A 12,568-nucleotide genomic window follows, 5' to 3' on the forward strand; every position below is an offset into this window, starting at 1 on the left:
CTGCCCCCAATCTCTCCCAGCATCAGAGTCTTTTCCAATGAGACAACTCTTCGCATGAGGTGGCCAAAGTACTGGAGTTTCAGCTTTAGCATCATTCCTTCCAAAGAAATCCCAGGGCTGATCTCCTTCAGAATGGACTGGTTGGATCTCCTTGCAGTCCAAGGGACTCTCAAGAGTCTTCTCCAACACCACAGTTCAAAAGCATCAATTCTTCGGCACTCAGCCTTCTTCACAGTCCAAATCTCATATCCATACATGACCACAGGAAAAACCATAGCCTTGACTAGACGAACCTTTGTTGGCAAAGTAACGTCTCTGCTTTTGAATATGCTATCTAGGTTGGTCATAACTTTCCTTCCAAGGAGTAAGCGTCTTTTAATTTCATGGTTGAAGTCACCACCTGCAGTGATTTTGGAGCCCCGAAAAATAAAGTCTGACATTGTTTCCACTGTTTCCCCGTCTATTTCCCATGAAGTAATGGGACCAGATGCCACACGTTACTAATAAATCACTTCTCAAAAGACTGGGTCTTCACCATCTGGTAGCTAGCCAACACAAAAACCCTTCTTTAACGTATCAAAAACATGCAGTGTTTATGAAAAATTGATGAAGTAAGGAAAATAAAAGTCCAGTATCAAAGATACCAGATAAATATCTTAATCATTGAGCATGAATGTTCTAATGTATGATGTTTTACCACTGTGTTTGCTAATAATCAAGCAAACTGAGCATTGTAAAAATACAATTTTTGAAAGTACTGAAAACTTGAAGTCACTAAAACCAGGAAATACTGATATTTGTACACTAAATTTTCTAGCCTCTGAGTGACTGCCCAAAAATGGCTTAAAGAAGGTACATTATTATGGTTTTGCAAATTTGTAGAGACAACAGGGCTTGTCTCTTTTTCTTAAACATGAGATCCACATCTTGCTCTGCCTATCAGTCTAGAACAATGGAGTTGTCCTTCAGTCATGTCCGACCCTGCAACCCCAGGGACTGCAGCACACCAGGTCTCTCTGCCCCTCACCATCTCCCAAAATTTGCCCAATTTCATGTCCATTGCATCGGTAATGCCATCCAACCATCTCATCTTCTGTCTCCCCCTTCTCCTCCTGCCTTCAATCTTTCCCAGCATCAGGGTCTTCTATGAGTCAGCTCTTCACATCAGGTGGCCAAAGTATTGGAGCTTCAGCTTCAGCATCAGTCCTTCCAATGAATATTCAGTGTTGATTTCCTTTAGCATTGACTGGTTTGAACTCCTTGTCTCATTATTCAAGGAGAATAATGTAGTCAATAAATGCTTGTTTCTTTAAAATTTATTTATACTTATGGTTACACACGCAGGCTTTCTCTGGTTGCGGAGAGCACAGGCTACCTCCAGTTGCTGTGTGTGGGCTTCTCACTGCAGTGGCTTCTCTTGTTGCAGAGCATGGGCTCCAGAGCACAGGCTCAGTAGTTGTGGTGCACGGGCTTAGTTGCTCCGAAACATGTGGGATCTTCCCAGACCAGGGATCAAACTTATGTCCCCTGCATTGGCAGGTGGACTCTTATCCACTGTACCACCAGGGTGAAAGTGAAAGTGAAGTCGCTCAGTCGTGTCTGACTCTCTGCGACCCCATGGACTGTAGCCTACCAGGCTCCTCCGTCCACAGGATTTTCCAGGCAAGAATACTGGAGTGGGGTTGCCATTTCCTTCTCAAGGGGATCTTTCCAACCCTGGGATCGAACCCAGGTCTCCTACATTTTGGGCAGACGTAATAAATGCTGGTTGAATGAACCAACGTGTAAATGATTTTTCTGGTGGGTTTCTATGAACTGAGGGAGCGGAGGCAACATATCAGTAAAGAATGAACATGTTTACTTTGAAATAAGGAAGGCAATTTATTGTAGTGAGATAATATTGAAGTTTTACATACGAACGCCCCAATGTGTATGAAGTAATTTCCTCCACACTATCGGAGAAGACACTATTGAACTACAAAGAAACTCAAAGTGCTTGACATCAGTTAATGATGCACAATATAATGCATTTTCACTAACTTACCCAAATTTCAAATCAGACAGTTAAAGGACACATTGAAATATTTTTCATGCATTGTTAACAACAACCTTTTTTTTTTTTTCTTTTGCTGGAGTTTATAATGCCCTTTGATAACTCCAAACACTGAACTCTACTCCTGCAGTCTGTTCCTTCCATCCTACTGAGGTGATCACAAAGCGGCTTATTAGAGGAAACTCCTAAGAGACTTAGACCTTTTCTCCTAAATGGAGTTTGTGGAAAATAAGAAACTTGGCATGCCCTTTGAAGCAATGCCAAAAAAAGAAAACATTATTTTTAGACAGTAACCACTGAAAACAAAACAAAACAAAACTCCGGGAGGCAAAGAACAGCAATGCAGTTTGGCGCAAGTTCACAAACAAATATATACACGTATCTGCGTACGTGTACCCAATGCCTTGTCTAGAATGCGTTTTATACACGCGCTACACGTTGTACAAATCAGGCGCACAGAGTGCTGGAGTGAAGTTGTGTGGCTGTCCTCTCGGAGGAGGTCTCAAACAACTTGCCAGAGGAGCTTATTCACGACTTTTCGGAAAACAAGAGTCTAAAGGCAGTTCTCGTGTACAGAGGGGCTAGATGTAGGATTCCTTAGCGAATCGGAGCTGCTCGGCGTCAAACACGGGCTGGCTACACCGCCGGGCCAGGACGGCCTGCCTGCCCTTCTGCTGCGACTCGGACGCGGTTCTCAGCCGCTGCAGCTCGGATGTCCCGGGGACCATCACCCGTCCTGCCGCGTCCTTAGGGGCGCAGCTCTGCCTCCAGGTCTCAGTCCCCAGCCCCCCTCGGAGCCCGTCCAGGGGCTCCGGCCCGCGGATGTTTCTCGAGTCCCCGTGGGGGTGGGCAGGGAGGGGAGGCAGGAGCCCCGCGTCCAGGCTCAGCACGCGGGCCCTCAGGCTGCCCACTGTCTGGCCCCCGCGGGGGGCGAGCTCCAGCGCCTGGAGCCTCACGGCCTCCTCGTAAGAGGGGGGGCGGCCGGGGTGCCTCTGATCCACCAGCCGGAACACATCCTCCACCGAGAGGGCGTAGGCCCCCGAGTTAAAGCCCAGCACGGCTTGGCCGGGGGCATCCGACGAGCTTTCTTGGACGATCCGGCCGGCGAGCTGGCTTTCTTTCTTGGAACCTCGCTTCTCTTGGTCTCGGGGGCAGCCCTTGGACTTCGTGGCTCCAAAGCTGCGCATTTTGGTCAGCCCTCTTTGGTGAGAGGCGAAGGAGAATGACATGGAGTGCTTTTTAATTTCTCTGTTGGGCTTGCTTTTCTCAGCCTTGGTGAAAGACTGGTGTCTGGTGAAGAAGTTTCTTTTGGGGCTGGAAGGAGAGGCCAGGGGCGAGCTGTCGGAGAAAGCGTCCAGAGAGCCGCTGGAGGGGGCTTTGGGGACCCGTGCGCACGGTGACACGGAGCCCTGAGTCGGGCTCCACTCCCCCAGGTCCCGGGGCCTCTGGGCCCGGCCTTCGGCTGCAGGAAACACCTCCTCTGGAAACGGGTCCTCGGCTTCCTCGCCGGCAAAGCGGGAGGCTGCCTGAGCCACGGCAGTGAAGTCGTCCTCGCTTCGCGTGAGTTTCGGGTTTGCTCTTCTGCCCTCGAGGCACTCCGGGGAGAATGTGGTGCTGGGGTCCGAGTACCTCCGGTCAGGTTGCCCGAGGAAGCCCTTTAGTCTGGCCGTGGTGTTGACCACGGGCTCCCAAGGGCGCAGCGGGGCTCTGGGTTCCACGCCGCCAGCAGCCAGTTCTGGGGACCCTGGGGGCTGCGAGCTTGGGGAGCCCGCAGGCTCCACGTCGTGGTCAGGGTCGTTGCTGTCGTAGGCTGAGTCATTCTGCAGGGTCGACATGTCTGGGGGAAGGTAAGGGACAGTTGAGTTTTTGTTCAGTTCCTTTTAGAAATTCACTTTAGCACCGTCCACCCTACTAACATCAAGTATGGCACTAGGGAATTCGGTGAAGCTAAGCTAATTTGGGGCTTGTTATCAAGTTTTGTTTCTTTCCATGTCTACTATTTTGAGCTGGAGAAGATAAGTAGGAAAATGAAGAGAGAGAGGTTGAGAGAGAGAGAGGGTGAGAAAAAAAGAGAAAAGAGAGAAAACAGCACTCCACTGAAAATTTATTGATCTTAGATTTAAAAGCTGATCGTTTGGATGGCTCTTTTCATTGGATCCATCCCCATTTTGGTGGTTCAGACAGTAAAGAACCTGTCTGCAAGGCAGGAGATGTGGGTTCGATTCCTGGGGTGGGAAGATCCCCTGGAGAAGGGAATGGCTACCCACTCCAGTATTCTTGCCTGGAGAATTCCATGAACACAGGAGCCTGGCGGGCTATAGTCCATGGGGTTGCAAAGAGGTGGACAGGACTGAGCAACTAACACTTTCACTTTCATCCCTACTTGAACAGACCCACATTAGACCCATATTCCATTGTGTGGAAACAAAAGTTTCTTACCCCAACCCTCTCGACAAAGATTACTCTGTAAAAGGAGCAATTCTTCATGATTTAGAATAAGAAGGGGAAGGTGCCAGGCTGCAGCCTGAAGAAATAGTGCAGGAAAATTCAAGAGAAAAGTTTGCCTGCTTGATGACTTCCCTACAGACCTGTGTCTGCTCTGATCTGGTGATGTGTGTTGGTAACTTCTTCAGATACCTGGGGTGCTGTACGTTACTGGGCTGGATTTGTAGCCAGGCATGAACTTAACCCCACAGTCAGAGTCCACTGAGAAGACATTCCATACCTGAACTGTCCGTGTGTTCCAGGGAGTCATCAGAAGCAATTCTGGAATGTGCTGGAAAGTCTTCCCCAAATATTTCAAAGCAGTTATCGATGAGGAATTCCACCAGTGTCTTAACCTGTGAGGAGAAGTTAACAGCTTGTCAGCTTAATGAGATCTTTATTTATTTTTAAAGGAAGAAGGTTACCAAGGGGGACATAGGGAGGGTCAGCAGTTAGGGAGGTGCAAAAATGGGCTTCCCTGGTGGCTCAGGTGGTAAAGAATCTGCCTGCAATGCAGGAAACCTGGGTTCGATCCCTGGGTTGGGAACATCCCCTGGAGAAGAGAATGGCTACCCACTCCAGTGTTCTTGCCTGGAGAATTCCATGGACAGAGGAGCCTGGTGGGCTACAGTCCATGGGGTCACAAAGAGTCAGACACGACTGAGCAACCAACATTTTTACTTTCAAAACTGACATAACAGATGTTTACTGTGTCTGAGAGGAGCATTCAGAAAATTGGTAACAATCACCTTTGTGAAAATTATTTTTGAGATTATGCCTTTTAACTTTGTGAATTTAAAAAATGTATTACTTTAAAGTAACCAAAATGTTCATTAAAGGAGTTGCCCGGATTGGTAGCTGAACTGACAGAACTTTTTCGTGTGATGCATGAAAAAGAGCAAAGTGAAAGGGCCTTTCCATTCTGGAAACGGTGCTGGAGAGATGGGCATCACGTCCTCTGTCTCGTAGGATGACCTGGCTTTACCGGGTCTCATCCAGTGGGTGCACCCAGATAGCGGACCTGGGGCCACAGCAGACCTCACTGCTTGGCTCTGACAAGCAGATGTCGAGTTTCTTAGAAAAAGCCGAGCACAAACCTTATCGTTCAGGTCTCTCCGGGCTTCCAGCGATAGATTGTGCTCGTTTTCCGGGCTCAGCACGTTGGGCCCAATGCAGATGGCGAGATTGCTGGCGTCCATCCGGTTGACCTCGGAGTTCTTGCTGATCACGTGGAGCACGGAGACCAGATGCTTGAGCAGCAGGTGGTTGGGCCGTGGGAGCTTATCTGCAACCCTGGAATGGAGGTGGGGAAGCTGGTTTTAGGGGAGGTTCATGGCCTATCTAGCTTGAGGGGAGCAAGTTGAAAGTTCCTGCCTGACCCAGGCTTCCTTTAAAATGAGGAAGGTCTGTTTTCACAAGAAACATTGTGAAAGGTTCATTCAGATACATGCAGTGGCAACTGACATAGCATGAATCAGTGAACCACAAGAGCTTGAAGCCCTAGAAAACTGGCCTCTATGATCCTGACACCAGTAACATGGCCATTTACTCTTTACACAGATCTTAGATTACGAATCATTAACTCCTGCAGTAAACTTTAATACATTTTGAAAATCATTTTGTTGAGAAACCATTTAGCCCTATAGAATGTCTTTCTACTTCTAATACTGCAAGACTGGTTTTTCTAAAGAATACAGTCATTTGCCTTTGTTTGATCTGTGCTCATCAAATGAAGAAGACACATTTTTAACCATTCTGAGAAAGTTTATGAAGAATAAATCAGTTTAGAAGAGCATGTTCATAAAAATAATGAGGTCAGCACCAAAAGGGCAACATTGGTACAATGACTAATCGATTAGAATTATAAAGCCTCATATTTTCAAAAAAAGAAATGGTGGTTCTAACATAAGGATCATTCGTTTCTCATAAGATACTGTTAAGAAAGACCTTTGTGTCTATAAGCAGAAGTTTACTGTAATCTCAGGATTCTTATTTTGGGACAGACATACTAATGCCTTCAGTTCAATAAATATGTCATTGATAATACTTAGCCACGTGAGACAATCATATATAGACACACTTTCACAGGATTTGGCAAAAGTGCTGATATTGTGAAGTTAGGTGTGTAAGATTTTCTAGGCACTAACAGGTCACACTTTCATTTCTACTTGGTATTGTTTCTATTGCTGTTGGAATTTACTTTTATAGAGTTTTCATTTTGGTTGGTTATAAGAATATGAAATAAATACACTATGGAATTTTGTCAACAAACAAGCCCTTGCAGACTATTTACTAAGGGATGTTTTATGGGAGAATCATTGCTTTGCACGGCATCAATGTGAACAGGTGAAGACCACCCCAGGTTCCTACATGTGGCTAGTTAGCCTGCTCTAAGGCTTTCATCTGTGAGTTTGTTTCATACCTTTTTGAACTATTTATATTTTTAGACTCCCTAACTGTTGGGATTTGTGAGTACTGAAGTTCACTTTCTACCTTTTGACAGAGGTGCCTCCTTTCATTTGGCTAAAAAAAAAAGCTACTTCTTATACATTTCCAGGGTACCTTTAGATTTGTATTCTAGGAGTAGGTGAGCGATTCCACTCAAATTCCTTCAATGTTGCAACATACTTGAAACACTCTGACAGTTCAGTGAGGAACCCCTGGGCGGAGACAGTCTGACGGAGGTTGCAGGGGTGACTTACTGTTTCAGGGCCTCGATCCGGTCCTCCTCGCTCTGCTTGGCCAGGGCACCCATCCACTCCTCAAACAGGTCACAGGACAGGAGCTTCAGTGGAATACTTCTGAGGAAGTCCTGGAGGGAGGAAGGGGACCGACCGTTCATGTTACATAACGCGCTGCCATCCTAACCTCCATCTCATTCGATCCCTCTCAGGAGTCTGTGCTCATCACCCCTTCCTGCCTGCATCCAGGGAGCCTGAAGTCTGCCCCCAACTTGCCCCTCAGCAACTTTTCTAACAACGGGCACGGTTAAGGCCACCAGCCAAGGGGCCACCAGACTCAGGGGAACGGACTGGTCTGTGGGACAGTCCCAGCGCCTGTTCTCAGAGAAATCTGGGAAGACTTTAGTGCAACACTTTTTGGTTGGAATCTGGGATCACAGAAACAAAGATGCTGATACAAATAAATGAAGGTTTAACTAAAACAGTTCGACTCCACGATCAGTTGCCTTTGCTGTGTGGGGCGAAGAGCCCGTTTCTTGTTCGCGGAGAGTCAGTGTGTCAGAGCCCGTCAGCCTGCTGTTTGGCACGGGTGCTGGGGGCTCACCTTGAGGACCACCGCCAGGAGGTGCACAGGGAGGCTTCTCAGGTCCACCACACCTCCGGAGCTGAGCTCCTCCTTCAGCTCTTTGCGGGCTTTCTCGTTGGCTGCTTTCCTGAATATTCCTTCAGTGGAAGGGCCTTTCAGGCATAGAATCGTGAGAATATCCTAAAGGGAAGGGGTATAGAAATAGGAAATGGTTACCCGTGGTTTGAAGACACACTTTGCTGATACCAATAGAGGAAAAATCTGTTATTTCGGTAGGAGAAAGACTTTAAATAGTGGACATGAACAGTAGCTAACTTTACCTGCTATACAATATCCTCTCCATAAAAGTTAGTTCTCCAGGATACTAAGACAGTCTTAACAAGAGACTATTAATCCCAGTCTGGTTCTTTTCAGTCCGGTTGCTGTCAACCGTCTCTCTCCACACTGCCGTTTTTCTAAGAGCAGGTACATTGGGAAAGCTGGAATTTGCACAGCCTAAAATGATTTTGGGCCTCCCTCCTCTCAAGTCATTCCATGTAAACACTGGATGTCTGATCACAAACTTCATGAATCTGTTGGTTTTTCAGAAGCTACACATTTTCAGCCTTCTTCACTCCATTAAGTCAGAAGGATGGAGGGACCACTGACCTGAGCTTATTGACAAATACAACTAATTTCTACAGTGTAAGCCACCATGTGTACTCCTGACTGCATTCTTAGGTGGGAACACCATTTCCAAACGTGGGGAAAAAATGGAAAACCCCACCCCAACAAGTTTAGCATGAGAAAGTCACTCAGGTTTCCTGAGGACTTTTCACAGAAAACTGAAGTAGGTTCTGGGTGAACGTGTGCCTACCTGAATGGGTCCCGGGAGCGTGTTGTCACTGCAGATGGCTGACAAGGGCTGATCGAAAAGGGATGTCTTCAATTCTGGCTCCGAAGCTGCAGAAACATCTGATGAAGAAGAAAGCCTTCTCATGAGAAGGAGCCAGTTAGACACCTTCTTTCTCTTCTTGATTTCTATGGCCAAGCAAACAAGGCAAAGAGAAATTAGATTAACGTACTGATAAGCAAGGAAGGATCCACATAAGACAACAGATATTGTTATTTATGGTTTGCCATGTGGGAGAAACAGTTTCGAAAAACTGAGGAAGCAAAGGGTGTGAACCTTAATCTAGAAAAATCAACCCAAAAACAACCACATTGTTACCAGGGCAACCAGCCCCTCAACAGCAACACCAAGGCTCCTCAAAGTCTCCACCTTTCCTGTTTTTACTCTTTACCAGCTGTTTGCTATAGAAAATGAGCAAAGCCCAACGAGGCAGGTCATAAACAACCATCTTAACATATTGACCTTAATAACCACGGTGGATAGTTGGTGGCTATTTCTGATGTGAAACAGATTATTTTAATTCCTCCTCTGACTAGTGAAGAAAACGAAACTTACAGGAAGTGACTTGCTCAAAACCATTTTGAAGGCTCTAGGCGGGGCGGGCTGTTAAACCTCAGCGGCTGCGCTAGCACCCACCACTAGAGGGAGCCAGTCCGTCTGCAGTCAGCAGCAGGGTTTTCCCAAAGGATGTGTTAGGAAAGGGCGGGGAGGTTAGAACCTAGACCTGGCAACTGGAAATGCTCAGGAAAAATTCTCCAGGATAATCTGTCCTTGCAAAATCCTGAAGATGTCTGCACAATGGGTATAACCACTCATGAGTTTACTTCTTTCTCTGTTTTCCTCTCTCTCTCTTTTTTTTTTTCCTAATTAAAAAAAAAAAGCTATACTTTCTAAATGCATTAGCACATGTTTCTATACCTTTTATACCAGCCAGTGAAGAGGACGGATACAGAACTGGCTTGTCCTTATAGTTCAAGAGAACTGGGTCAGGGTTACATTGACTGAACGGCGGGTTCTTTGGGATTTAAGACAGCAACAGTTGCTTCATGTGCTCTTAGAATCATTCTCCAGTAGAGGAGGGTGAGAGTGGAAACATATGCACACTTTAATTGTCAGAGCAGAAGTGGCCAGGAGATCTGTAACCCCACTAAGGCCCCTCTGGATGGGGGAGAGGTTGACTTGGGGAGGATCTTTTCTCTCAAAACTTGCTGTGTAGTGAGCCGGACCTTCCTGCCACACAAGTGTTAATGTTCTGTGGTCTTTAAGAGAACACTTCGAAAAAAAAAATCCCTAGTAAAGCACTGTGGTTTGGCAAACCAAGAACACTGGTTGTTAGCATTTACATAAAAGATCAGTGTATTTTCAAAACTCACCAATTAGCTGGCAAATATTATCTTCACTCTCACATGATGCCAACAAAGGATGTTCCTTGATATTACCCTAAAAATGTATTTAATTAAAATTAATGATTGAAGAAATCTGCCGAGTCTTTCCCCACAAAACATATTCACCATTTTATTCATATCAACAGTTAGTTGTCCATTAATTTTTTTCAGAATCAGTATTAATATCTTGCTTATCATGATACAAGATCTCAATTAATATTAGTGTTTACTACAACTTACCATGTTGATTTTCTATTCTGATAACTAAACAACATGCATGATATTCAATTAAAACAAAGTTTTCTATCTCATAGTGCAGATAAAAAGTTTGAAAAACAGCTTTCTTACCTCTGATTGACATTCAATTAATGTCTCCATATCACAGGCATTTAGTGTTTTTGACTACAAGAGAAAAAAAGTCAAATTAGGTAAACATCTTTGACCCTTGCCGTGAGAAAATCCGAGGCAGTAAGTGTAAGCGGGGCACATACAGCATGGCGGCTGCTTGTCAACTTCATTGGAGTTCGGGCTGACGGTCCAGTGATGAATTTTGCTCCTGTGTGGCCTTGGCTCTGTCTACGAAAAATGATTCGGGAAAGAGTGAGGAGGGAACTACGGAATACAATGGCCAATTTCAGCCCCACTCTGACAAAAGAAGAAGTCTGAAACTACTAGTTAGACAAGTGTTCATTTAAAGTCAGTTATGTGTTACCAGATGTCTTACGCTATTAAACACAGCATCTGAACACGCTACTTTCTGAAAGCTTTAAACCAGACATCTTCATCACGCCAAACTTTGCTTTTCATTTATTAAGTTCCCATCAGGAGATAATCTGAGTAACAGCTACCATGATAACTAGTGTTTTGGGAGGAGGGTTCACTATGTGCCGGGCACTGTGTTAAGGGCTTTGCACAGATTTTCTCATGTAACCTGGAAAGGGAAAACAGTGGCTCCCCAGGACGCTGCTTAAGGCAGACATAAAACAAAGATAACACGTACAGAATTCCTAGAGCCCCCGAAGCGCTGGCTTCCCATGAAAGCAAAGCTGTCTGAGTTTACTCTTCGTGACACTACGTGTAGCATATTGCACGGTGAAACCCGTTTTTGTTGGATACGATCTCAAAGCCCAGTGACCCCGCCCGGCAGCTGACTGTCGTGTCAGGCCGATTTATGGTACTTACCCTCGGAGGGCCTCCAGCCAGACTTCTTTTACCTCCCGTGAACTGTGGAAAATTGGAAAAATAACATGACACTCTGCTCCTACTAACCCAGCGTGAGTGAGGAGACTGACTGGCTCTAACTTCACGTGTTCTGCGTTATAAGGGAGAGGGGGCGGGCAGGTGGAAATTCAGAATGTTACTGAGACCGGAAAGAGCATCATGGGCTGTCGCCCGGGCCAGACACTGCAGAGCTCTCACTTCCTCATTTCTTTTAGGGCAGGTCTGGTTCTTTTTTTTCTTCTTCTTCAACTTCAAAGTCCAACATCTGTAAACCACCGAGAGTGGAAAAGATGACATATGGCCATAGGTGAAGGCTCTGATTCATGTCTCAGGTGGGATGTGTGAATAAGAAATTGTGTTATTCTGTACGTAAACATCATCGTATTTTCTAAAGTGATCATTTCAGGTGCCCTTTATTTTGGTATCCTGTTTGGGTGCGGTCTCCCCACCCACCCCCCTTCTCCTCTGTTCATCGGCACATTGATAAGCACCCTCTAGCTGCGGGATGTGGTCCCTCCAAGAAAGCCAAGACATGCGGCCTCTTGAAATGCAGTCATCATCCAAAGTCAGGTCAGTTTCCTTTGGGATTGTGACGAGTCCACCAGAGCAGGCTGTCTACATGTTAACTCTTCCTTAACTCAGTACTTAAGTCATGGTCAGATCAGCTCTAATTCTGACGTGGGAGGAAAATGATTTCCTTTGATCGGACATTTGAAAGTAGAAAGGAGATGGTGAATTTCATTTGCAGATCTGACCTTCTGGATAAAAGAGAATCTCTGGTCTTTCCTATGGCTTAGGCTATATATGAAATGATTCAAATACCCTGACAACAGAATGGATACATACAGTGTGGCGAATTTTCACACAGTGGGGTCCTACGGAGCCCTGAGAATGAACAGTCTACAACTACGTTCAACGACACGATTGGGCTTCAGAAAATAATGTTGAGTCAAAGAGGCCAGACACAAAAGAGTGTACCTTGCATGCAAAGCCTCCAAATAGCAAAAGTAATCTGTGTTATTAGAAGCCAGCATGGCATTTCTGTAGGGTTGGGCAGTGGCTCTGAGGGGGTCAGAGAGGGTCCATCTCTTGACTCCAAGGAGGGCTCCGCCTCTTGATCTGGCTGTTGTGGTTGTTCAGTTGCTAAGTCATGTCTGACTCTTTGCATCTCTATGGACTGTGGCCCGCTAGGCTCCTCTGACCTGGAAATTCTGGCAAGAAGAGTGGACTGGGTTGCCATGCCCTCCTCTAAGAGATCTTCCTGAC

The 12,568-nt window shown here is 45.9% G+C and overlaps 1 protein-coding gene across 1 annotated transcript; it reads right to left on the reverse strand.

Annotated features, from left to right (window-relative positions):
• Positions 1-1,856: 1,856 nt before the first annotated feature.
• On the reverse strand, positions 1,857-11,458 carry TAGAP (T-cell activation RhoGTPase activating protein). Its single transcript, XM_010840882.1, has 10 exons — positions 11,264-11,458; positions 10,573-10,657; positions 10,430-10,483; positions 10,070-10,136; positions 8,661-8,824; positions 7,823-7,984; positions 7,240-7,349; positions 5,635-5,830; positions 4,779-4,893; positions 1,857-3,890 (listed from the first exon to the last, which is right to left on the reverse strand). Exons 2-10 carry the CDS (start codon positions 10,597-10,599, stop codon positions 2,635-2,637), a joined length of 2,151 nt encoding a protein of 716 aa, XP_010839184.1. The 5' UTR covers positions 10,600-10,657; positions 11,264-11,458; the 3' UTR covers positions 1,857-2,634.
• Between the last annotated feature and the right edge of the window lie 1,110 nt (positions 11,459-12,568).

Source organism: Bison bison, unplaced genomic scaffold (genome assembly GCF_000754665.1).
Source record: "Bison bison bison isolate TAMUID 2011002044 unplaced genomic scaffold, Bison_UMD1.0 scf7180017864148, whole genome shotgun sequence".
Classification (NCBI taxonomy): domain Eukaryota; kingdom Metazoa; phylum Chordata; class Mammalia; order Artiodactyla; family Bovidae; genus Bison; species Bison bison.

What these genes read in the sequence shown, in the direction of transcription:
- TAGAP (XM_010840882.1), bottom strand. Translation starts at nt 10,599, where the DNA reads ATGAAGTTGACAAGCAGCCGCCATGCT. An exon ending in TAATTGAATGTCAATCAGAG is followed by an intron (nt 10,137 to 10,429) that starts GTAAGAAAGCTG and finishes ATACATTTTTAG; the next exon opens with GGTAATATCAAGGAACATCC. An exon ending in CGGATCGAGGCCCTGAAACA is followed by an intron (nt 5,831 to 7,239) that starts GTAAGTCACCCC and finishes CCTCCATTCCAG; the next exon opens with GGTTGCAGATAAGCTCCCAC.